The 26946-nt window shown below is 41.0% G+C and overlaps 1 protein-coding gene across 1 annotated transcript; it reads right to left on the reverse strand.

The window, feature by feature from the left end:
• Window positions 1-652: 652 nt before the first annotated feature.
• Window positions 653-13163, reverse strand: LOC148373903 (vascular cell adhesion protein 1-like). Its single transcript, XM_088330275.1, has 11 exons — window positions 13032-13163; window positions 12466-12735; window positions 11380-11709; window positions 8967-9206; window positions 8575-8838; window positions 7132-7239; window positions 5185-5445; window positions 4407-4565; window positions 3330-3548; window positions 2139-2381; window positions 653-1567 (listed from the first exon to the last, which is right to left on the reverse strand). The coding sequence occupies exons 1-11, from the start codon at window positions 13087-13089 to the stop codon at window positions 1365-1367; spliced, it is 2355 nt and encodes a 784-aa protein (XP_088186401.1). The 5' UTR covers window positions 13090-13163; the 3' UTR covers window positions 653-1364.
• Window positions 13164-26946: the final 13783 nt, after the last annotated feature.

Below are 26946 nucleotides of genomic sequence, written 5' to 3' on the forward strand. Positions count from 1 at the left end.
GGAATAAAACTTAGCTCAGTCAAAAGTAACGCATTGTGAAGAGTAAAACTGTTCAGTTTTGGGGGGAAAATTGATACTGGCATTTGAACTAATAACGATGCTTGGTAAAAACGTAATTTAAAATGTTTGCGTGTTGATTTTTGACCCAAATTCTGTTATTTGGACCCAATAATGACACATCCTCATATTAATCTTAGATTGGTGAATAAGTGCCACTTGGTTCCAAAAAATAGGTCTGTATGGTTTTCCATTAGCACGCCTATTCCCTGTCATAGATGGCTGCAGTTATCCATGGAAAAGTTTAACAAAATCTTCCAAACTAGAACAAAGTAGGCATTGGAGAACGCCACAGACCTGTACAATAAATATTTTTGGTTAAGTTTGAATTTGGCTCATTCATCCCAATGAAGGGAAATAAAAGTTAATGTAGAGAAAATATGTCCTTGGCACTTAATGTGTTAATGGCAGAACTGCTATCCAAGGATTAGCTCACCATTCAAAATTATGCTGGAGCAAGACATTTAATCGTTTCGTGCTTTATATGTATCAAATAGTAGTCATATGTCCAAGCACATGTTTAACATTATTTGTGAATTCTGACCCCCAAAAAAACAACAAAAACCGTAAACCGATACTGCGTTTTAAAAACAACTTTGTCAAAATGCCACATTTAATTACAAAAAAAATTCTCTTATAAATATGTACAGCACAATTCACAAATATGTGGACACCACATCCACTATGCAGTGTTTGCTTAGTCTTGAAATACAATGTTTTAACGCACAAAATATTTAGAAAAAGCTTTAAAAAGGCATTCATTCGTTGGGAAAAGTAAGTCAAAAACCAGACAGAATTTCCCCGACCGCAAAAGGCACTGAGCAAGGGAGACATTACACAAGAACGTAAAGAATTGTGAAAAAAATAGAAGGCTCAGTGATTGACATACGTCACCCTGTTTCACAAAACAAAACTAAACACACAATCAAAAAAGTCAGCACATTTTCTCAGAAATCGCAAAGGGCTCGGAGCCATCACACTATCCCGAGGGGTGCTTATGTGTTAAGTTAGTGAACCACACTACACGTGAATTTAAGCAGCAAAGCAAACATTCATTCATCCGTTATATCAAATTCCCTTTTGTGCTTTTTCAACATTCAAGGCTCAGCTTATGCAGTCTCCTTTTTTCCACTTCTCTCTCCAGTGAACACAGGAGTCGTAAATACTGACGTGAACAGCGCAAGTCAGTCTTACGAAAGAGCGAACGAGAAGTCAAATCTGGAAGAAGACATGACTGTGAATCCAGTGTGAGTCAGCCGCTAGACGGCTCATCTTTGTGGGGCGATTTCAGGGGTGAAAAGGTCCCCTCACGACAGCTTGGTCATAGGAAACTGCAAGTCCCAGCCGTTGTGGGCCACGTTGGCGTTGTGGCTGCTGAGTTTGGGGTTCTTCAGGCTGTAGCGTCGCATCTTGGTGTTCTTGTAGTAGATGGAGTAGATAAAGAGGAAAATGGCTGAGATAATCACCACCGTGGCTGCCACAAATCCAGCAATGAGGGGCAGGTAGTCCTCTGTGGAGGTAAGAACAGAACCCAGCAAAGAGTGTTATTTTCTTTTTCTTTTGAAAAGATAATGTGAGTTTGAAATGTAATTTCCTTGTTTTCTAATTTTCCTTTGTGAGGTAAAATCCTGTTTTTCTTGTTTTGATTTTGATTAGGTCTTCCCTGCAAGAAAAAAAATGTAAGAAGGGTGGGGACTATAAAGCTTCAGCCTATTCTCCATGAGCACATGTTAAGTATTGTGTTGTTGTGTTGCACAGCTTTTTGTGCGAAAAAAACGTTTTCTTTTACTTTAATTTTAATTTTCACATTGGGGCTGAGCACCGTCCACGCAGCTTCCATGCTGCCCGTTGTGTAGTCCAACTTAAACATTTTAACAATTGTCACATTTTCCATTCAGGGTTCGTACACCTTTTCATGGCCTTATTCAAGCACTTTTTAGGACTTTCAAAGAACAATTCTCCAAATTCTTCAGTACCATTAAAAGAAGAAATATGCTCATGTCTTCCAGGCCTATGAGAGAGTGTTGCTGGAAAGATGAGATTGAAAACGTTTTGGGTGTTTCATTTCATAGAAACATTACCTTTGGGGATCACTTCAACCTCGTGGATGACGGAAGCCACGTGGTTGACAGCCATGCAGATGTAGCGGCCCGCCTGCAAAACGGTGATGTTGCCTCGTGCCTCCCAAGAGACTTTTTCTGCGACATTGGACCAGTAGATGGCGGGAGGCGGCTGACCGTCTGCTTCGCACACAAGCTCCTCAGGATAGCCTCGGAACAGCGGCACAACTTTCGGGAGCTTTGTGGTGTTGATGACCGGCTTGTCTGTTTGAACCAAGAGCAGATATAGTTACACAATATTGTACTTTTTTTATTACAGTAAACTCCTGCATACCAAAAATAACGTTCAAAGTTTGACAGATTTTAAATACATTTCATTTCAAATTCTAAAAATATATCCAAAATACAGCATATGAATACTGTATCTCCGTATGGGAGTAATCCTAAAAAGGTAAATCTCTCAGGCCGGTTGTGCTGTGAGAGAAGGACAGAAAAAAGTTTGATATTCCTTAATGTGATCTCTAAATATTTAAAAACGTATTTAGTTCTAAAATCCTAAAATGCAGAACAATGGTGATTACTTTAAACTTAAAAAAAAATTAGGCTTAAAAGTGGTGTAGGAATTCCTAACGATTCTACTCGCTGGCGCCACCTTCTGGCAAAATTAGCATTGCAGCGTCTGTCAAGCTGTCTGGCGGGTGCAAATATGTGACTTTCCTAGACGTGCTCAAATAAATTCTATTTTCATCTTTTTGGGGTTTGTGTTGAGATCTGTATTTGAAACAACCATTACCATCTTAGAATAAAAGAAAAAAAACAAGCACAAGCGTGAAATCACTCTACAAGACATGCAAACTGCACGGAGAGGCTGGTAGCTGGAAGTAAATAAACCCTGCACTTCTGCACCATATGTCAATGCGGTAACCACTCAGCGACAGTGCCGCGGGAGGGTCATAACTCCAGCTAAGAAAACAATTGTCTGCTCTGCCAAATCTAAAGGACATTGCCAGCTCCCTGTACCACAGCAGAGCCAACAACATTATTAAGGTCTCCTCTGACCCTCACCACTAATACTATTATGACCTGCTGCTCTCCTACAGATGCTAAAGGTCAGGAGTGCCATGTCAAAACTCATTTCATACAATGATTCACAACTAGATACAAATGACAATAAAGATAATCCAATCCAACTAAATACAAAATATGACTCACAGTGGACACTGAGGCTGATGGCAGGTGACGAGACAGAGGGTAAAAGACGCGGTCCAGCCGGTCCCAACTCAAGAATGGCTTCGCAACTCAAAGCCGCTTCATGATGAGTCCGGTTGAGGAAGAAGCTGGCGCTGGCCGACACATTGACTGGCGTCCTGCCGGCGTCTACTTCACACGACATATTCAAATCTTGCGGGCAGTCAGTCAACCGTAGAGGTTCTTGGAAGAAAGGAAAGGTTGCCAAATGAATTCACAAGTTTGTCAGATTTCGAACTTGGCAAAGCTTGCATCAAAAGCTTACTATAATAAATCACAAATACATTTTTTTCAATATTAAATGAGATAGAAACTCCTGTGTGGAGTTTGCATGTTCTCCTCGTGCTTGCGTGGGTTTTCTCAAAGACAGCTGGGATGGGCTCCAGCACCCCCGCGACCCTACTGAGGATAAGCGGTGCAGATAATGGATAGATGGATCTTTAGTAAGAAAATATTCCATACTTAAAAGGTATTCATTTTAAAACTAAATTCTGTAAGATGGAATCAATTTACCGTAAAAATAAAAAATAACCATGCCAATAACTATTTCCTTTGTTGAAAGTAACAAACCTAGATTTAGATTTGCTTTTCTGGCCAAATATGTTTAAAACACTGAACGAATATTGGTCTTCAACATATAAAATTACATGAATCGCAAAGCATTTCATTCATTGATTTTTTTTCACCAGTACAATTTCGATTGAAATGAGGCAGACAATAGAATAAAAATGTACCGGTAATCAATTCCATCTTTTTTTTCAAACATTTTATTAACTTAGTCTTTATAATGACACATGAAATAGCTTTTTTTCAGTAAAAACTTACAACTGCATTCATGTTGGGGATGAATGGCATTTCCATTGTTCTCAATGATGAGGGATTCGAGATGTACGATACATGATTTTCATATTTATGACGGTGATATTGGTCTTTGAAAAAAATAATAAAAGTATATCTCTCAACACCACCTAGTAAGACTTTTTAGGTTTCTAAGCGTAGGAAAGCACCAGCAATGAGAAAAATTCCAAATATGACTCTTACCTTTGGCCCAAGGCTCAATAGTCTGATTTCCGTTGTACCAGCGAACAATGAGGCTTTGTGCTGGAGCTACATTGGTGATGTCACAATTCAGCTGGCACAGTTTGTCTTCCAAAAAGATAGCTTTGTTGATCGGACGTACGTTGACACTGTCAGGGGTTTCTGGTTGTGGTCGTTGGGAAAGAAAGCAAATACAAGAGACATTGAAGAAGTAATTCCCATCTACTGTTATCACAGTATATCAGGTGCACTTTTAATCTTTCTCACACCAAGCAAGTACATTTTTGAGCAAATTAAGATGGATTTAACATGATAATGTAATTTAAAAAGATAGTTGTTATGTGCTCCAGCATCCCTATGAACCATGTGTGACTGAAACCAAAAATTCACGATTCCCTCTACAACATACACAACATGCATGATATCACAAATCAAGTTTTAACAAAATTGGCAAGAGGTTTGCAGAAGTAGAAACACCTAGGATGCTTTAGTTGAAAATGAGTTTCAATATTTTGTAGACAGACCATTATTCTGTCCAGGCTCTTTTTGTGGGTTTAATTTTGGAAAGAATCCCATTTATCGAACATTCAACCTGTTTCGTATGGTTCACTTATCTAAATGCAAATGAATTACTACCATTTTAATTCAATACAGTTGTTTTTCGTTCAGAAACATAGGGTCACCAAGATCCAAGTATTGGTATGGCATTGAATTTATATAGAGTGCAATATGTAGAATATAAGAATAATGTATTTTATTGAATGAACCTGAAGATACTTACTGTAAAGGGTGAAGTTCAGAGGCTTCTGACAAATTTCTTGACCTCTGTGAAAAGCAGTGCAAAGAGGAGCAGATTCCCAGCCTGTGTGGGTGTCAGGGGTCCAAGTTGTTTTATTTAAGTGCAAGACAGGTCCATCAAACCAGGCTATTGCTCTCGGTGCATTGAAGCCGCTGAACGTGCATGTGGCGTTCCGGCTTTCGCCCTTGTACTGGAGCACCAGGGCCTCGGGGTGTATCCGGATAGGGCAGTCATGGCTCCTACCTGTGGTTTCAAGGATAGATAAACAAAAAATACACATAAGATGGAAAATGATGTAATGAGCTACAAATTGATACAATGTGCCAATAAGGGGCATTTCCTTAAACACACCTTCCCACACAAGGTTCTGTAACATGTAAAACAAAAGCTGTTTGTCAAGGTCTAACAGGAAAGGAAGGCAGTCAGGAAGGAAAGACCCTCCCAAGCTTGAGTTCTTTGTGCTGGACTTGAACACACCATACACCATCACATTCCTCAATTATTCGCCAACAAGTCCGGGATTTAGGTATTACCAGTACGTTTGTGTTGTTGTTTGAATACAAACAACCGTAACATTAAAATTGCATCGCAAACATTGTATGCACACAATTTGTTTTTATGATAAAAGAGGAAAAAATGAAATTCATGTGCAGTCTTCCTCTACTTAAAGCGCCGCTCACAACAACGCAAACAACCACTGGATTATTTTTAGCGAACTGTCATATTTTTATCATGCACATCCCCAACCGTTGAACTCACTCGACTGGACGCCGTTAGACAGCCATAGCTCGAAAGTCAAGAAAACGAGACGCAGGCACTTGTAATCGTCCATTAGACTTTGAATTTCCTTGCCGCCGAATTCCGTTAGCTAACCAGGGTCGCTCCAACCAGGTGGCGTCCCTCTCCGGTGAGCTTGTGTCCGCTTTTCCCGGTGGCAGCTGAGCTAAAAGCTAAAGCTACTTCATAGTGGCCTATTTCTTCTTTGCTCCTCCCGCTGGAGAGGAAACATGACAGTGGTCCAGCCAACTGACCCCCTCACGCCCCTCTTAGGGGCTGCTACTGAGCATGCGCAATCATGCCACTGTCGTGTATGCGAGTGAAGTGAGTATATTTTAGTTCACAGGATGGAATACGAGGAATTCCTCATCAATGGGTAAAACCCATCCATCCGTTATCTGCACCACTTATCCTCAGTAGGTGCTGGGGCCCATCTCAGCTATCTTCGGGTAGTGAGCAGGGGACACCCTGAACTGGTTGCTCGCCCAGTCTCAGGGCACACAGAGACATACAACTCACTAGCGCATTCACACCTAGGGACAATTTGGACCAGCCAATTAACCCCACATGCATGTTTTGGGAATGTGGGAGGAAACGCTATTAGGAAATGTGAAGCACACTGTAAAGCGCTTTGGGAAGTCTTGACTTGAAAAGCGCTATATAAATGCAGATCGTTTCATTTCATGTACCACTAGGAGGCACTGAATATTACACACTGTCCCTAAGGGGCTAAGATTCGGTTTCCTATTTTGATTTTGAACTTTCCTTCAAGAAAAAAACGAATAGGGGTAGGGACTTAAACGCCTCGGCTTCTACCTACTCCCTTTGGGCCTATGCTTAAATATTGTATTACTGTACCGTATTGTACAGGTGTTTTGTGCAAATACTGCATTGTTTCCTTCTGTTAATTAATGATTGACGTTGTTTTTAAAGTTGTGCCAACATAAAATGCCACAAACAACTGTGATCCTTCCAATAAGCATACTTTTTAAAAAGTGGTCGGCGGCGCCCTCTCTTGGCTGCGGCTGCATCGGGTCAGATGCAATCGACATTTCGTTCTGTGTACATTGTTACACAGAATGACAATACAAGGAAATTATTATTATTATTATTATTATTTTTATGATGATAACACAAATAGTACTTTTTTACCGCATAAAATTTCATCGCTCCCATCATAGCAGTCGTCATCTCCGTCACATTTGCGATGAGACAAGATGCAGGCTCCACTTGCGCACCGAAACCAGCCTGGCTCGCACTCTGTCTCATACGTGCACAAACACAAGGGAATCAATCTTTCAATGTCTCACCACGGAAAAGTGAGTTTCCCGGGCAAGGAAGTTTACTTGGCATTTAAAGGATTCCTACTTGTAACTTTGGTGCCGTGTAGCGGCTGGCAAATGCGTGCTCAGATTTTGTCCGGTAGTTGTTCAAAGAGAGGGGTTGGGGATGCTCTAATGCAGGGGTATCAAACTCAATTTACCTGGGGCCTGCCAAAGCTTGGGTCTGGGTGAGGTTTAGCCAAATTGTGTTTTCCACAAAACAGTTAGGACACAAACATTCCACTCTTTTCAAATATCTATTTTTTTACATTTCTAAATTCCTTGCACCAAATGATATCTAAAAATATAATTAAGAATTCGTATAAAAATCAATCAATTCATCAATCATTAAAACGGTAATACATTAATCCATAATCACCAACAGTTGCACTGAAAAAGACCTTCTACTGGTAGAAAATGTAATCCATTAAAAAAAAATAACATTACATAACTATCATAGCTGAACTTAATTTTGAAATACTCGTAGGTGGACGAATTTCTTTTTATGTTTATGTAATTTGAGCCTTCCTTCTTGTACACTTAAAAAACAAGACATACAAAAAACGTCTTATTTTCTCCTTTTTTCTTCCTCTCTCTTTTGTTTTATATATGGGGTGGCAGTGGCTTAGGAGGTAGAGCGCTCGTCTTGGGATCAAGAGATCGCAGTTTGAATCCCGGCTCCTCCGTGTTACATGTCGAAGTGTCCTTGGGTAAGACACTGATGCCCCCAATAAGCAGGTTAGCGCCTTACATGGCTGCATGGCCGCTATTGGGAAATGTGAAGAACACTGTAAAGCGCTTTGGGAAGTCTTGACTTGAAAAGTGCTATATAAATGCAGACCATTTCATTTCATTTCATTTCATATATATATATATATATATATATATATATATATATATACATATATATATATATATTGATGGTTGGGCTGCGGCATTTGTGAGGATAAGCGCATCAGAAGATGAATGGCGAGAAGAAAATGGCCTTTTTTAAATTTCCTTTTTTTTTTTTTATGTATAAAGTGGAGCAGGATGGAAGCTCTAGCACCACCCAGTGGGGTCTGATATGTCTACTGAAAAACAACATCTCAGTTGCCCAGAGCACTTACATGTAAAATATGATTAGTGATTATCTTTAGGTTTAGCCTGTCTTGAGAGAAATTTCAGTCACAAGAATCGTTGCTGTTTTTTTGTGAACTGTTTTCTTAAAAAGGTATTATGTTCGAGAGCTTCATAAATTAACTTGACTTGTTCGGATTGTATGAAGTCTTACCTTTGACACTCACTGTGACTTGTTTAGAGATTTTCCCTAACTCATTCATGGCGTGGCACCTGTAGACACCTGTATGGTGTGAGCCCACGGATGGGATCAGAAGACGGGAAACTCCATCTTCATTGACCTGATCTACATTTTGGAAGGTGGGCGCACTCCAAGAGTACTTGGGCCGCGGGTTTCCTCTCGTGGAGCACTTGAGACAGACTTCGGAGCCCAGTTGTACTTCGATGTCCTCCAGCTCCTCTATCTGCGATGGGGGATCTAAACACAACAATTTGTTGTTTGGTATTCAAGTCAGCATGTCTATTCAAGTATGTCAAGTCTGCCAGCATTTCAACATTTTGAAGAGGAGACATATTTGTTGATGACAATACATCAGATGGACTCACATATAACATGAAGGTCCACTGTGGCATTGATCGTTTTTGAAAACAAGGTGGCAACAACAACATACTGCCCCGTGTCGTATCTTGTCAGTGTGTCCATCAACTCCACCTCCTCTCCATCCTTGTACCAGGTGATCAGAGGTTGGAAAGACCCACCCTTCACAGAGCAGGTGAGGTTGTGAGGAACATACTCCACCACAGTGTAGTTATTTGGACAGATCAGCTCTATATCTTCTAAAGTATCTGAAAAACAAGGCCAAATTAATTGACGCTGCAGTCAAGACTAAGAGACAAGTTCGACCATCTTTAGATGATGATTTAGCGTTATCTGTCTAAGATTTATGATTTGTCTTGACGCCTGTTTTTTTCTAACTCACCAAGGCATAGTTGGACTTCCACAATAAATTAAACTTGTAATGAGGACATAGGCCCGCTGTCCTTATTCCTGGGAACCTTTGCTCCCACTGAGCTCTAACACTGATGATGTTTAAGTTTGCACAGTACTTCTTTAAATGAGTCAATCCGATGCTCCCTGTTAATTAGGGAACAGGTCTTTGGGGTATATGGAGGCTCATAACCTTAACAAGCACTCTCCTGGCCTCAGAAGACGACCATCGTGTAGGAATCCTAGGATAAGGTTTACTGTATGTTCTAAAGTCAACAATATGTCCTTGCACTTTTTTTCACCAAGTTAAAAGTGTTTCTGCAACCAATTGTTATACTAATTGACCCCTCTCTTTTTAACAATAGGTACCAGAATTATTGCCAAACACACAATTTAAGTTAAAGAACAAAATGCTGTTTTATGCAAGGTGTTTCCAAGTCGGGTCCTTGAGAGATCCATGTTTCCCTGCTTTAATATATCTAAATATAGCGTTTAGCAGTTTGCCAAGAATCCTGTTTATTTGATTCTGTTGTGTTGGAAAGGGGGATCTGAAACATGTTTTTTCTCAAATATGTACAAAAAGTGTATATAATTAATATCCATATTCGGTTCTCATATGTTACATCCATTTGGTTAAGTCACTTACAGTCTTGTTGTTTTAGTATCCAAATGAAATTCAGCTAGCTTGTATGAAATCTGCCTGAGGCCTTCAGAATCAACAGTGCAGGCGTCTGCCCAGTAAGTGAACATAGTTAATGATAGTTGCGATAATGAAATATATCTAGACTTTTTTAAAGATAAAATAGTGTCTTAATAAAACTTTTAACCAAGAATGGTTGAAGGAGATGACAACATTGATTTGGTCTTGGATATTCTTGCAACGCCATTTTCAAGACAAACTTTCCAACAGAAGCTAGGTCTCACGAGTGATACGTTTTAATTGCTGAGGCTGGTTCATTAGTGTTTGAAAGCTACTAAAAATAACCCGTGCTGTACATGATTGAGGTGATGCAACGCCCTGAAGTGTGTATAGAAAAGAATAGAATAGAATATGCCTTTATTGTCATTGTTACAACATAGGATATATTGTAACAACGAAATTGGACGACTCCAGTTCCACATTTTACAGTGAGGATAATGAAACAAAGAGATAAAGGAACAAAGAACATGTTTTAACTGTATTTATTGTCTTTGTATATGCTATGGGGTGGGTTAGTTTTGGCTTCTGACATGTAACCGGGACGCGGGGTTTGTTGGCAGTTTTCAGAGGGAACTGCAACTGGTAAGACACATCTTTTGGTGCTCTCTCAACATGCACAGTAATGTGATTGATGTGGTCAAGCTGTTTAGATTTATTTTCGTTTTGTTTCTGTTTTACTAAAATATGAATTCCCCTTGTAGAGATCAAAGAGATCAAAGCCAGCAGAAAAGCTAATGTTGTGACTCATTCATTTGCAGGTAAATTGTATCCGTTTTTATACTCATTATTGTTCCTACTTCTATTTTCTCATATATATTAAAAAGGATGATGTTGGTTAAAATTCAGACTAAAGAAAAATATGTTGAATTCATTGTAAACGTTAAAAATCCACTATACGATCTCTTGTTAAAAGTATCTTGTTTAAATGGATGTAAAATGTATTGTGATATTCTAAAATGTATTTTATGTAAATTGGGGTTGTATATGCGCTTCCGTATATTTTTCCAGCTGTGGTGTCATAAATGATGGTAAGGGGGGTATTTATTTAATCCAGGCTGAGAAGGACTTCATTGAGGCCAAGGTTTGAAACAACAATATATATATATATAGATATAGATATAGATATAGATATAGATATAGATATAGATATAGATATAGATATAGATATAGATATAGATATAGATATAGATATAGATAGATAGATAGATAGATAGATAGATAGATAGATAGATAGATAGATAGATAGATAGATAGATAGATAGATAGATAGATAGATAGATAGATAGATAGATAGATAGATAGATAGATAGATATGAATGCAGTATACTTACTTTCAACCATGAGATTTAACTCAGGTGAAAATAGGTTGAGTAGCGGGCCCTCAGGTGTCAGGTCCAACACTGCCTCACATTTGAGCTTGACAAATTGCTCCGGTTCGGAAAATGACTCAAGGAATTGATAGCTGTAACCTAATATAAGATCAACGGGTCCACTATGGGACCCATCAGGTTGTTTTTCCATGATGACTGTTTCTCCATTGTACCAGCGGACGGTGACACTTTGACTGGGCGCGATCATGCTTATGACACATGTCACTTCAATCGAATCTCCTTCTTTCACAACTGAATTGTTTGCTTCAATGGAGATATTTTCTGGAAATGCTGGAGAAGAAAAAAGAACAAATTGATCAATCTTTTCACTGTAATCTAAAGGAGATCTATTTTAATTGGCGTTGAAATTGCAGTTAGTGTACAAGATTTATATCTATTGGGTCTCATCTACCAATTTTTAATATTACTTAAATTAACTAAAAAAATAATTTAAGAAAAAAAAAGAATAAAAGCAAGACACAAAGAAAGAAGCAGTATAGATTGAGTATGTCGGTATCTCGTTGTAACAGGAAGCTGTGCAGTACAGAAATATCAAAGTTTAACAATAGAAGAAGAAAGTTTCAAGTGAAACATTTTATATCGTATTAGAATTCACTGTATTTCGTTGATACTGTTATCTTCCGCATGTGTTGTGGCAAAAGAAAATCATACTAGAACCTGAATTCTAATTTTGTGATTTGCACGCCAGGAAGATTTGGTGTCTGCTGTGATCATGTTTGTAAAGCAAAGTACAGCAGTGTTTTGTATTTGAATCTCGAGTACGAAATTGTGATTTTTTTTGGTGGTTTGGATCTGTACTCAAACTGGAGTGTTGTAGGAAAACTGCCAGTTTAGAGAGGGCAGGATAACGCTCATGAAACACTTGCTGCGTCAGCAACAGGATGCATTCAGGGTATTTTTACAATGCAGGAACTTGCAGTACAAATTTCAACTTTGGTTTAGAATGACTCCGATTGTTAAAATCCAAATGACAGAATTAACAAAAATATTCAATTATTTGTTAAGCCACAGCAAATAGATACTCACTGTAAACCACCACGTTTGCCTTCTCGTAGCACTGCTCTCGCCCACTTCTGGGCACCGGGCTGAGGAAGCACGTGGGTGAAATGTTCCACGCCGTGAGTGCGTCCACGCTCCAAGCCAGATGGCGCACACGTTTCAGACCCGTGCCACCTAAGGGTGACTCCCAACCCATCCCTTTGTACAGAGGGTCTGATGTGCTGCAGTTGATGGATACCGGGTCTCCATATCGGACTGCCACCTTGGATGGGCTCAACTCAATTGGGCAGCAAATGCCTGTGTGGAGGGATATTTTGGCTTTAAGTCACTTTGTAGTTTGCAGTTTTACCTTGGGATACTGTCGTACCATTTATCTATCTATCTATCTATCTATCTATCTGAATGTAGGGTGTATGAATGCATGTACATATATGTGTATGTATGAATGTGGGGACGAATGTATGTTTTTGTGTTTGAATGTATGTAAGGATGAATGTATGCCGGTATTTATGTACGTACAAATGTACATCTGTATATGTATATGTATATGTATATGTATATGTATAGATTGAAAAGCAAACAGATTTGCCTACCTCTGGTGCTCAGCATAAGCCCCATCAAGAGGCACACAAACATCATCCTATCATGCATATTCCGATGGCAAACAAAAGTTCCGTCTATGTGGTTCAGCTTCCTTCGTGTCCCGCTCTCTTGCTTTGCACCAAAGTCAAGTACAAGAGGAGAAAAGGATAGCTAGAGAGAGAAGGAGGAGAAAGAAAAAAGGAGGTACTTTCACTGGATGTGTGTGTGCGTATGTGAATGTGTGAGCAAGAGATTCCTGTCGCCAAAGTGTTAGGCCAACCAACAAGTCAACACAGCAGCTGCATTAGAGCACAGATGGGAGTTAAAAAATACCCACCCAAGTCGCAAAAGTTTCTCCAGGGCGCTGCAGTTTCCTCCCACATTCCAAACACGTGCATGTCGGGTTGATTGGCTGGTCCAAAATGACCCTAATAATGAGTGATCAAGTAAATGGTTATCATTTAATCTAATTTACTTATAAATCACTTTTTGGGCAATAAATTGCAACTCAAAGTGCTGTCTAAAGACATTCAGTATATAATAATATAATAAAAACTCCTTTATCCCCCCAATAACCCGAAGCACCTAAAACACAGACATACACAATTGTTAAAATACAATAAAAACAATAAAAATAGTAATGGAAATAAAATGGGATTATGGCAAGGCCATGCGAGGAACGATACTTGAGGGATGCTTATCCACACTGATAGGATGGCAGCAGATGAACTCAGGATTTTCAGCATTTGAACCACACAGAGTACCCCAAACCACCTCCTCCCCCCACACTGAAATAATTAAATAAATAACTTTTTAAAAAAACACAAAAATGTGAAGTAAAAAGTAAAGTATTTTACAGCAAAAAAAGTTAAACAAGTCAAACTAAATAAAAATGATCAATTAAAAGCCAAATTCACCAGCTCGGTGGCCTTGGGGTAGGGTGCCCACCTCAATACTGGGAGGTCGCTGATTTGTGCCTTGTCCTAGTCCTACCAAAGACTTACAACATTGGTACCTATTGCCTCCCTGCTTGGCACTCAGCAATAGGAGTTGAAATGGGAGGGTTTGGTCACCTAATGACTCCCAATGACAGGTGTTGCAACACATCATTTTGGTAGTATCATCAACAACAAAAATTCTGTACAGTTGCACATTTTTGTACAGGAGGCAATCCCTGATTGATCGGGATAAGGCGAGAAGAAGAAGAATTAAAAGCCAAATTAAAAAATTTGGATTCGAGCCTCATCTTAATTATATCGAGGGTCCTGCAGACCTGATATCCTCTGGGAGACCGTTCCATTCATTGGTGAGGACCAAAGCAGCTGGATGCTGTTTCTATCAGGAGACCAAAACAGACCAGGAAACCCCAGAGCATTCGTTTTAGTTCTTTATTTAAGGAAGCGTTCAGGGCTTGCGGGAGACGTGATGGCCGTCAGACGTCAGCAGCGGCGCCGGAGAGATAGCCTCGGATCGAGTGGCAAATCGGAGTGCGGAAATCAGGCAGGTCGAGTTTACCGGGGCTGGAGAGGAGATCGAGAGCGTGGGGCGGAAACAGGTCGGATCGGAGGCAGGCAGATACAGGTAATGTCACGGATTGGCGTGGTGGCGTGGAAGGTGACCGGACCAGAACGGAGGCAGGAGGCATGAAGGGAGAACTCAAATGCGTTGACGATCCATAGGTTTTATTTAATAAAATAAAAGTCGCCCAATACTCCGAGGCAAAACAGAACAATACAGAGTTCCTCCGGCACGAACTCAACAGGACAAGGCATAACAGACTAAAACAGGACAAGGCATAACAGACCGGGATTGTGAATAATGAGTATTAATGAACCCGCAACCGCAGAGCCCACCATGCAGCCTTAAATACAGCCCCACCATTAGTGGAACTGCTTTCAGCTGTTGCCCAGGGGGCGGGGCAGACTGGTCACCAAGGCGACCGTGACAGAGCCCCCCTCTTAAGGGACAGCTCCCGAGGTCCCAAAAAAGAAAAAATTACAACCTCACGCCCCGGAATGGTTCGACGCTCACGATTGGGGCAACCCCGCTCCCTCCTCCGAACACGCAGGAACGGGGAGAGGCAGGCGCCATCTGCGTCGGGCGGATCGGAATCGGCGCTCGGCAGGGGGGGGTCCGGCGGGCAAGCTGGACAGGGGATAACAGACAGGCAGAACCGACGAGAACAGGACAGGCAAAATCAGAACAGGTAAACAGGACAGGCCTCTACAGAAGAGTCGCACTCAGGTCAGGCCGATGCAGAAGAGTCGCACTCAGGTCAGGCCGATGCAGAAGAGTCGCACTCTGGGGGTTCAGGTTCAGAAGAGTCAGACTCAGGGGGGGATCAGATTCAGAAGAGTCAGACTCAGGGGGGGATCAGATTCAGAAGAGTCAGACTCGGGGGGGATCAGATTCAGAACAGACAAGACAGGACAGGAAAGACTGAACAAAATCAGTACAGGGAGACTCAAGGCAGGCATGGGAGTCGAACAGGCAGGCATGGGAGTCGAACAGGCAGGCATGGGAGTCGAACAGGCAGGCATGGGAGTCGAACAGGCAGGCATGGGAGTCGAACAGGCAGGCATGGGAGTCGAACAGGCAGGCTTGGGAGTCGAACAGGCAGGCTTGGGAGTCGAACAGGCAGGCTTGGGAGTCGAACAGGCAGGCTTGGGAGTCGAACAGGCAGGCTTGGGAGTCGAACAGGCAGGCTTGGGAGTCGAACAGGCAGGCTTGGGAGTCGAACAGGCAGGCTTGGGAGTCGAACAGGCAGGCTTGGGAGTCGAACAGGCAGGCTTGGGAGTCGAACAGGCAGGCTTGGGAGTCGGAGTCGGCCCGACGGGCAGCGGAGTCGGATTCGGACTTGCACGCAGGGGAGAGGGAATAGCAGGCAATCGGCACGGGAGTCGGGCAGGCAGGCGTCAATTCTTCCTGGGATCCCATTCGAGGCACAGCAAGGGCCACGACGGGCGGGGCCGTGGTTCGAACGGGCAAGGAAGGCCAACTCAGTAGGCGCCTGCCGAACTGCGCTCTACAGCTCTCCCCAAGTCGCGCTGGGATCGTTCGCTGAGTTCTATTTGTTGGCGGGTTCATTCTGTCACGGAATGGCGTGGTGGCGTGGAAGGTGACCGGACCAGAACGGAGGCAGGAGGCATGAAGGGAGAACTCAAATGCGTTGACGATCCATAGGTTTTATTTAATAAAATAAAAGTCGCCCAATACTCCGAGGCAAAACAGAACAATACAGAGTTCCTCCGGCACGAACTCAACAGGACAAGGCATAACAGACTAAAACAGGACAAGGCATAACAGACCGGGATTGTGAATAATGAGTATTAATGAACCCGCAACCGCAGAGCCCACCATGCAGCCTTAAATACAGCCCCACCATTAGTGGAACTGCTTTCAGCTGTTGCCCAGGGGGCGGGGCAGACTGGTCACCAAGGCGACCGTGACAGGTAAGCAGAGTTCTTAGACGAACGGGAAATCAGGAGAGTCACACAGAGTTACAAATGTACACTCTGACATCGAACTTTAGGCGCAGCGCGCTTAAGAGCGAAGCGCCAGCCAATCAGAAGGCGCCCACCCAGGCACCACCTTATTGATCCAGGTGATCAGAGTTAGTAATCATGACAGTTTCACCATAGGTTTAGGTCCTCACCCTAGGAACAGTTAACATACCGTTGCTAATGAACCACAGGGACTACGAGGGCTGATACAATAAAAGCAAACAGATTTGAATGGCCCTGTTAAGACATTTAAAAACTAGTAAAAGCACCTTAAAATCATACCTGAATCACATGGGCAGCCAATGCAGTATTTTTTAAACTGGTGTAATGTGATCCTTCCCACCCCCATAAGCACACGTGCTGCTGATTTTTGTAGTAGCTGACAGTTGGCAATGTTCTTTTTGGAAAGACCAGAGAACAGGGCATTACAACGTGTTTATCTGAGAGAGAAATGGGCGGACTCTGGCTATATTCTTCAAATTGTACAACCCAATAGAAGTTATTTTTTTTAATATTTGGAATACATTGAAGCCAGAGTCAAAAATAACACTCACATTTTTAAGCTTTAAAATGGTTTTGGTAAAGGTTTCACTCTGACTTTCAGGACCAATGTCTAAGACCTCTGTTTTGTCCCTGACCTAATATATACAGTATCTGTCTCTGTTTGCCCTGCGACTAACTGGCCATAAATTCAGGGTGTCCCCTGCTCACTGCCCGAAGATAGCTGGGATGGGCTCTAGCATCCCCGCGACCCTTCTGAGGATAAGCGGTGCGGACCATAATTCTTCATATTTGCCAATGAAGTTAACTGACAGGTGACTTTTCTTTCCTGACAGGTGACACAATTTTACTTAAACTTTCAGGAACTTTGGGTTATTTTAGGGCTAAAAGGGCTATCACAAATGTTGAATGATCATTATCATTTTTCAATGTAATACAATTTCAAAAATATCATACTTCTGAATAAGTCAAGAATATTTAAAAGGGCCACTGTGTAACATTTCACACCTAGATATTGCTATTTTAATAGTGCAACCAAAAAAGAGTGCTGCAAATAACTAATTTATACTACTAATTTCTTGACCTACAAGCATTTTCTGAAAATGTGCGTTTATAGGTTAGTCTAAGTTTTTTGCTCATTCAAATTCATGTTTTTTTTAAATGACTAAAGATATATTTTACCACAAGGTGGTGTTAAATAATAATAATAATAATAATAATTTCCTTGTATTGTCATTCTGTGTAACAATGTACACAGAACGAAATGTCGATTGCACCTGACCCGTTGTAGCGAGCCGATGCAGCCGCAGCCAACAGAGGGCGCCGCCGACCACTTTTTAAGTCTTAGGAATGACTCGGCCGGGGCGCGAACCACCGACCTCCCAGTCTCAAAGTAATACACAATGTCCTTTTAATGGTTGGTTAATTACTTTATATTTAAACATGTTTATATAGTAGCACCCATTCTATGTAAAACACCAAATAACCTTATAAACAAACAAGTGACATAATGTTACGCTGGGCAGCACGGCGGCGCAGTGGTTAGCGCATGTGCGGCACAGTTCATGTCTTGGGAACCTTCTGCGTGGGTTCAAATCCAGCTCCAGACTTCCTGTGCGGAGTTTGTATGTTCTCCCCGTGCTTGCGTGGGTTTCCTCCGGGCACTCCAAAAACATGCATTTCAGGTGAATTGGCCGGTCCAAATTGTCCCTAGGTGTAAATGAGCGAGTGAGTTGTCTGTTCCCGTGTGCCCTGCGATTGGCTGGCAACCAGTTCAGGGTGTCCCCTGCCCACTGCCTGATGATTGCTGGGATGGGCTCCAGCACCCCCGCGACCCTACTGAAGATAAGCTGTGTAGCTAATGAGATGAGATGAGATAATGTTACGCTCATGTGGAAAAACATATCTATCCGTTTTTGTTCGTTCATCGTTTAAATCATTTCTTAGAGCACATGTGTCAAACAGGCGGCCCGCGGGCCAGGTCAGGGATTGAATCTGGCCCGCGAGACAACACTCAGAGAAGCGCAAGAGAAAAACAAGCTGCGGGTTAAAATATGTCCACTTGATGTTGCCAAAGCCAGGTGCCGCAAACAAAGACACTGTACTTGTATTTCTTTCCCTCTCTCTCTTTCTTTTCCACCCCTTTTCTCCCACTCTGTCTTCGTCTCTTTCACTCTCTGTGTCTCTCTTTTTCTCTTCCTTTGTTGCTCTTTGTTTCTTTCTCTCTCTGTGTTTTAACCTCTTTCGCTCTAACTTCCTTTTTTCCTTTTCTCTCTTTTCTCTTTCCCTTTTCATACCCTTTGCGCTTTCTTTTCTCTTTTCTCTCCTTCTGTCTTTCATTGTCTCTTTGGATTTCTTTCTTCCTCTCCCTTTCTTTTCCCCAACTCTCACGACTTTTTGTCTTTTGTTTCTCACGGTTTCTCCCTCTCTCTCTTTTTCTTTCTTTGTCCTGCCCCTCTCCTTTTCCCTCTCTCTTTCTCTTATTTCTTTTTTTCTTCAATCTACTAGTCCGGCCCCTGACAGAATGTTTGTTCTATTGTGTGGCCCCCGAGTTAAAATGAGTTTGCCACCCCTGCCTTAGAGCTAGTTTAAGAGTAGTCGTTTTTTAAATATGTCAACATTAAATGTAGCATTACTTTCTTTCAAAAAAATGTTTTTTATAAAATCCACAGAATCCAAAAAATGTTTTTTTTTTCTCATCTTCCTGTAAAACAAGAATCTTGGGTCTACATTTGTTTTTACATGACAGGAACAATAAGCACGCGTGCGTTTTTATACCACAATATAAAATGTTACTGTCATGTCCATACACCGCATTTACACTATAGAGCACAGCTTCCTGCATGAGTTAATTTATGTTTATGTCTTTTTTTTGTGTTTTTTTGCTTCAATTACCGAAGATTTTTGGTTTCATTGCTTTTTTTAAGATAAGGGCAGCATGGCGGATGAGTCAATAGCACGTCCGCGGCACAGTTCTGAGGTCATCGGATCAAACCTTTCTGTGTTGAGTTTTCATGTTCTCCCTGTGCTTGCGTGGGTTTCCTCGGGGCACTCCGGTTTCCTCCCACATTCCCCAAAACATGCATGTCATGTTAATTGGATAGTCCAAATTGTCCCTAGGTGTGAATGAGCGAGCGATTTGTCTGTCCCTGTGTGCCCTGGCTGGCAACCAGTTCAGGGTGTCCCCTGCCCACTGCCCGAGGACAGCTGAGATGGGCTCCAGCATCCCCGCAACCCTACTGAGGATAAGCGGTGCAGATAATGGATGGACATTTCCTCTTTAGTTGATGATCGTGACACAAACTAGAACTGCATGTTTTTCTTTTTTTAATCAGCGTTTCCTCTGAGGCCATTCTTACAATGGCAAGAAAAGAGACTCCTGTATATATTTTCACTTTAAAAATTCTAAGACAAACAAAAGAAACCGGTCTTATGATGAAACCAGATATCTTTTGTGTTGCTTTCGGGATGCGCCAACATAAACGTTGGACTTCACGTTTTCCACTTTGTCCCTTGACATCCTGTTTGTAGCGTGTACACTGTTATATGTGGAACAAATACAGGAATTAAGAGGAAATGCAGGTGAACTCTGGCATTAATGGATTTGAAGGCTGGTAGTGTTCGATGCGCCAATAAGTTCCACGAATTACCAGTTGATTTTTTCGGAGCGCAATAAAATCCAACACAAGTTGTTTCAATTCAACATTGTCAACCATAATCAACCTAAACTCGCATTATTACCTCGATTTTTTTTTTTTTCAAATTTTCTAACAAGCCAGATATGTTAAACAAGGGAAGGGCCTGAAAATGTTGGAAGTGTGAGAAAACGCTGATATTTCAGCCATGCTGCTGAAACATTTCCACTCCATCACATCACATTAGGCGACCTTTTCTCCACCCTGCCCATGTGCTTTAAAATGTTCGATAGGATGACGAAAATGTCCTCACTAACGAGTATTGCCCATCAACGTTTTCTGTCCACATATTAAACTAATGCAAAGACAGATTTACCATCTTGTTCATGATTATTAATAGTATTACCGGTAAGTATTAATGCAGACTTTCATTAGAAAGGGATGGAAATGGCGTGCCTGGCTCCTACCGGGGGCCTTGTGGGTTGATTGGATGCGAGGGGATGTCGCACTGTTGGGCTTTGCACACTTTTGATACGGGATTCTTGCATGTCAGGGTCTTGCACCACACTAGCGTCTACCATGATCCAGGAAAAAAATCTCCCCAAGATTACTCAGATGATAGCTACCAGTGTTTGTAGTTAACTTCTGCTAATCTCATCATTATTTCTCTTATAGTTTCTGAAGATAGGGACTGACTTCGGTGAAACTTTGGATCTGGTGAAGGAAAATGATCTGGCAAACTAAGGAACTACCACATACTTGTCTGAACAGCCCAACCCACATCCCCACCCTCCACTCCATAATTCTTTTCAGCTTTGGCTTTCAGAATGCGGAGTTGATGAGGATGGAGTTTGGCGTCACACATCTACAATTCACCTCTGTTGGTTTCCTGACTACTTGAGTCAGTAAGGAGTAGCAAATGCACAAGAATGGCCGCAGTCGTATGTACACAGATACCCACACACACGTACACTAGTAACTATTGCTTGTTACGGTCCACAATCGGGCATTATTCTGTCTTAAAAGAGCAAAGAAATGATACATATTTACCAGGATTCATTATGACATATTGAGTAGAAACCCAAATTACCCCACAAAAAATAGCATACAAACAGTAATATTAAAAAGGATCCATACAAAAAGTCCAAGTGATGTGTTTACGCACATGTCACGTCACTAAGATATATTGTTTTGAAAGTGTTGTCAAGGAACACACTTATTTTGGAAAGGGTTGCGAAAGAACCACAATGAAAGAGAAATGCACGCACAATTGCAAGTCATACACAGCGCAGACCCCGAATGAGTAACGAGGAAGGTTTTGTCAGATCGCGTGGCGTTGAAGCAAGACACTTGTATGTTTTAGACTGACATCAGCATTTGGTGGCCAGATGCTCCTCTCTTCGCCATTCCTCCAATATCAGCCGTTACCTCCCCTTCTAATAACCAAATCCAGAACACAAGTGACCTTGTGAAACAAGGCCTAGTGTAATGTGATCGTAGCAACAGTGGTCCTTCTGTGTGCGCACGTTGTTGCGTGTCTGTTTAGCCTCTTGTGCAAGAGAAGGGAAGTATCCAAGTATCTTCCTTGACTCTCTTTTTTCCTTTGAATGCTACCCAAAAGACAGCAAAAACTGCTAAATAAATCTCAGTTTAAGTGTCTGATTGCCCATTAGTCTTATAAGAGAAGGACGGATCAAATATCCTTTAATATATACATACTGCACCGTAGCTGTCCGCATTTCAAAGTTGGATATTATGAAGTGTGAGATTAGCAATTTAGCTGGCCTCACTTTGTTGTACATAACGTTAAAGACAATGTCAAGTCAAATGATTTCCTAAAAACCTTACATTGTATAAGGTCTTAGTCATCTAAAGAATACATTTTGTGCTTGCCAAATATAAGTAAAGAATTAAAATCCACCTGTTTTTAGTCGATCTCTTAGAACGTCCACTTTCATAATACTATGGACTAGGTGTGGGATCAATCCAAATGATAATATGATCGGTACTAAGAAAGTACTTGTATCAAATGCTGTTGTCACGCAATGCCTTCGGCCACTGTATGAGTTTGCTTTTGGCCTCTCTCTGAGTGTTTGACCGACAGGCATACTCTTAGCAACTCCTCCTTCGGGGCCCAGTCAAAAGAGAGGTCAAAATTTATGTTAACTCCTTACCAGACACAAAAAATACAGAAGTAAACAGAAAGTGCAGCACGCGGGATGGGTTTTTTTTTAGCTGCAGAAAAGGACAATGCCAGGTCTAATTTGTGGGGTGAAGCGGCCACAGTTTCACTGTGGCAACACCACTAATTTACATAAGATCATGAAAAAGCTCACCCTACAATGAGCAACGTGCTGCAAACATGTTGCTGTTCTTAAACAAAAAACAATAAATGTGTTGTCACTATTGCAATAGAGCCAATAAGAGATAATTGGCACTTCATTCTTGTTAATGGCTTCATTTTCCCAAAAAAGTGCAATGGAATGTATTTTAGTTCTTTAGTTTACATTGGTGTAAAGTATTTGATTTTTCAGTACACTGCTGCTTGTTTGGTTTGACTCACTTGGCTTTTGTTCTGGAATAGTTGTAATAGAAATATTTCTATTTTTTATACGGGTAAAGGTGTGTAAGTAGTTTTTTCTCTATTAAATACGGGTTAACAATGCCCATCAATTTCTTGGCTTGTGCAATCTTGAGCGCTTGCTAACTAACATAGCCGAGACACTTGATATCTATTTTGTCTTAAAACTCTCCACTCTATTTCTCAGTAATGGCCAAGACGTGTTTTTCCTTTTTTTTCTCCAGTCATGGTGTATTGCAAAAATAATTTCACAAATAAAAAGACCAAAATTCAGCACTTTTACTGTAAATTCTGTGCTCCCGTTTGCCAAAATGATTTTGTTGTTCCTGTATGAGCCACGCCCCTCCCTACACGCTGCCTACCGTTCACTACTGGTGACACCCAACTAAATGTGCGCATTACCTGAACACCCCCCCTGATTTCAATATTTTACTTCATATTTTTGAGTATGGCTTGGATGTGAGTAAATACGGTCTGAAGAATATCAGTTGGGATGAATTAAGCGTCCTCTTACTGTGCTTGAGACGGCACCACTCTAACTGGATTCAGTTGTGGGTTGAGGGTTGTATGTTACATCGTAGGCGGAAGAGGATCAGTCTGAGTATTGGAAACATAATAATGCATGTTTGTCTTTGAAAAAATAGCAAGCAATGCACCATGTTTTAACACCAGTTGAGTTACAAAATTTTATGTATAAAGCGTTATAGTACTCGTTACTCAGAAAAGTAATTGCGTTCCAGGAACACCTTTGTAACACGTTACCCCCTACACTGATGTAGGCCTATGAAATATGGATTCACTTCCGCTCTCAGGATGTTGGAGAAGAATCTCAGCGATGCTTGAATAAAGCCCAAAGTAAGTCCATGTTCAATTAATACTTTTTGTTCGTGGTGTTTTTCCATTGATCATTGTAAAGTTGAATTCTCATCAAACGTTTTTATTTGTGTGACTTTAAAGGCAATCATCTTTTTCCTAAGTGCGATTGACTTTTAAGGTTCCACTTATTCGAATAACCAACACTAAAAAAATAAGAGGGCTGTTAATCGTTTATTTCGACATACTAGGGGAAAGTGCATATTTGGATGTAATGCTATCCAAAGCATCTTTAGTTTGTTTAATTAAGTGCATTTCCTGTCATTCTTTTCAAACAATTCTAGGCTTAAAACTTCCTGGTCCAACATCACAAGACTGGAAATTATTGGAGCACATCTGCCAAAAATGATTCCATTGTTAGGGACCATTATTTAAACAGAGCAAAACCTTTCCTCGGATACATGCCTGCATTAAAAAAACAGGTCCCTTTCCATACGTTCACAGTTCCAAGAGAGAGAATGTTGCAATGTGATTGCAACCATATGGGTAGGTCAGTAGTGAATGTGAAATGGTGATCACCCCCACAGGAATTAAAAAGAAGAAAAGTCAAAAATTTCAGTGTTTTCGTTTTTTGGCATCTCATCTCCCCTGTGTTCCAAATGTAATGCAATGTTAGAAGTATATTCTTTAGCTGTATGTATTATCCCTCACACCCCATTTGTTGTAGTGTGCACCCTGTGATTTATAAACTCAAAAGCCAAATTTGACATCCAAGGCACTACTTCTTGAATTGAGCACCCCTCCTTGGCTTCCAGTTTATCATTCTTGTCACGAATTTTGTCTGATTTTAATGACCAAAACAATAAGGGCTTTACATACCTTGATCAATCAGTTTGGCTGCACTGAAAAATTCAGGAACTTTGTGGAGCTTTGTAAAGAGCCACATATTAGCCGAGTACAGACGCTCCCCTACTTACGACCGTTCGACTTACGAAAAACGGTAGATACGAAAAAAAATTTCGGTATGGCGAAAAATATCTGGACATTGCTGTAAGTTAGATTTTGTATTGTGGACCTTTTTCAGAGTACAGGACATTACTGTAGTGCTTCTTTCCACCGCTACCAGCGCTATGAGAGGTCACCCAGCATCCACTCGAAGAAGAAATCCCGCTTCCTCTTCCTAGTTTGTGTGTAAACATTCTATACTGTATCTCTAGAGTGCTAAGAACTTTGACATGTTTATTGTTGTAGTTTATTGTTGCATCCATACAATATGGTTGGTGTAAAGTCTAAAGAAGACGCAAGCCGTTTAATTTGAAATGAAAGTGGAATATGGACGCGTGATGCTGTTGAGAAAATGGTTCAATCGCTTTTTTTCAGCCACTTTTTACCACAGAGCAGGAAGTAGCCTAATTCTTGAAGCCCATCTTCTAAAAGTAAGTTGAAATCAACTTTGTTTACCTTTATAGAGCATTTTTTTATAAAATGTTAATATTTTAGTACAAAACAATACAGGTTACTTACATAGGCATTAAACATACTTATATAAACCTTAAAAATGCAAAACATAGCAATGAAATGAAAATGTTCAAAAAAGGAATTCACAATTTTTCCAGCCTACAAAAATTGTATTCAATGACGTAAACTTTCTTCCCTAGTTTTCATCCTGAAAAGCAAGTGCAGCTGAACTCCCTTGACCCCCCGGAGTAGAAGGGGTGTTTGTGCAATGCAGGTTTTTCCTTGCCGTCATGTAGGTTTTAGATCAGGGGATGGTGTAATAATAGTCTGTGGTTTGCAATAATCTGTGGTCTGTGGAGCCCTTTGAGACTCTTTGTGATTGAGGGCTATACAAATAAACATGACTTGACTTGACTTTGCTGCGCAAGAGCGGGAAAGAATCCTCCACAAAGAAAAAGAAACAAAGAACCAGATAGTAAAAAAATAAATCCCAAGAAAGAAGCCCGGTCTGCCCCGAACTCAAACGTAACGATGGACATTTTATCCCCGACCCGACCCCGATTTCGGGCCGGACTTGGGCGTAGGATCTTACCTCTCGTCCCCGGTGATTTAAAGAATTAGAACTGTCTTTATTGTCATTGAAAAAACCTAGTAAACATTATTTACAATGAGATTAGACATGACACTCCAGGATAAACAGGTCATAAAGACTTAAAAACAAAATAAAAAGAATGTCAGGATAAATTGGGAAAATAGGTGCAGGCTGGCCTAAGTTGTAAGTGCATCAGGTGGGGTAAGTAATTTGAGGTGTCCTTAAAAGGTTTAGAGTCAAACATATTCTCTATTAAATATGGGTTAACAATGCCCAACAATGTCTTGGCGTGTGCAATCTTGAGAGCTTGCTAACCAACACAGTCCAATCAAAAATAGTGCAATGACACTTAGCAACAACATAATTCCAAAATAAATTGATAGATAAAATATGAATAACTGTTTTTATACATAGGCAAGATATATGTATTTTCTCAGTCTTGTGCTCTTGTTTAGGGTGGTGATGGCTCTGGGGAAGAAACTGTCTCTGAGCCTGTTAGTCTGTTAGAGCAGCTGATGATTTTCCCGAGCATGATGATGAATTTCTGTATGGTATGACTGCAGAATGTGATAATGGTAAACATGGACTAGCAGCTTTTATAGCTTAAATTCATCTGGGTAGACAATGTTTTGCTTGTCAGCCAGAAGACTGCTAATCCAGTATCATTTTGAAACCGCAAGCTTTTTTGTGGACATAATGGCGGATGTAAACATTCAGGACATGTTATATGGGAGTAGGACAGGAATCATTGCAATTTGATGACCTCTTGCCCAGCTCAATGTCATCCAAATGTGGTCTGTTTGAAAAGTGAAGCCTGTAACTTTTTCACAAAGACTTCCTGTGGCGCCAGTGCGAAGTAATTTCAGCTGAGGTCGGCCTAACTCTCCCCCCGCATGACACTTTTGTTTTCATCTGTTTTAATGCACCCCACGTCTTCTCTTTCCTCTCTTTTATTTTCTGTCTGCTCCTTTCTAGGGCTTTCCTTTTTTCATGTGAGCACTCTCCAGACGTGGAAATGAGGCCGGGTTGGTCCTCTGACTCAGAAAGAGCTTATCTCTCTAATTGAAATGTTTAGTTTTCCCTTTGTCAGGATTCCCTTGTTTTGTTAACTCGCAGCAGAGAAGTCTGTTATGTTATAAAACAAGGGTTCTCAACTGTTGATTTGGGACCCACAAGTGGGTCGTGGACCGTTTCCTTGGCAAAATAATACAAAAAAAAACAAAAACAGAGGGCCAATTTCACTCCTTAACAGTAGATGGCATTAATGCTCCCCTCGATCTCTTCTACCTGTTCAACCGACCTCTTTGGGAGAGACTACGTCTCATTTTATCTGTGATTTCTTGG

Source organism: Urocampus carinirostris, chromosome 1 (assembly GCF_059441175.1).
Source record: "Urocampus carinirostris isolate Australia breed hairy pipefish chromosome 1, RoL_Ucar_1.0, whole genome shotgun sequence".
Taxonomy (NCBI): Eukaryota; Metazoa; Chordata; class Actinopteri; order Syngnathiformes; family Syngnathidae; genus Urocampus; species Urocampus carinirostris.

Bases quoted from the DNA above. Each gene is read 5' to 3' on its own strand.
- LOC148373903 (XM_088330275.1), bottom strand. From the start codon at position 13,089: ATGCATGATAGGATGATGTTTGTGTGCCTCTTGATGGGGCTTATGCTG. The intron at 11,710-12,465 runs GTGAGTATCTAT...TTTCTTCTCCAG, and splicing joins GGCAAACGTGGTGGTTTACA to CATTTCCAGAAAATATCTCC. The intron at 3,549-4,406 runs GTAAGAGTCATA...CTTTCTTCCAAG, and splicing joins TATTGAGCCTTGGGCCAAAG to AACCTCTACGGTTGACTGAC.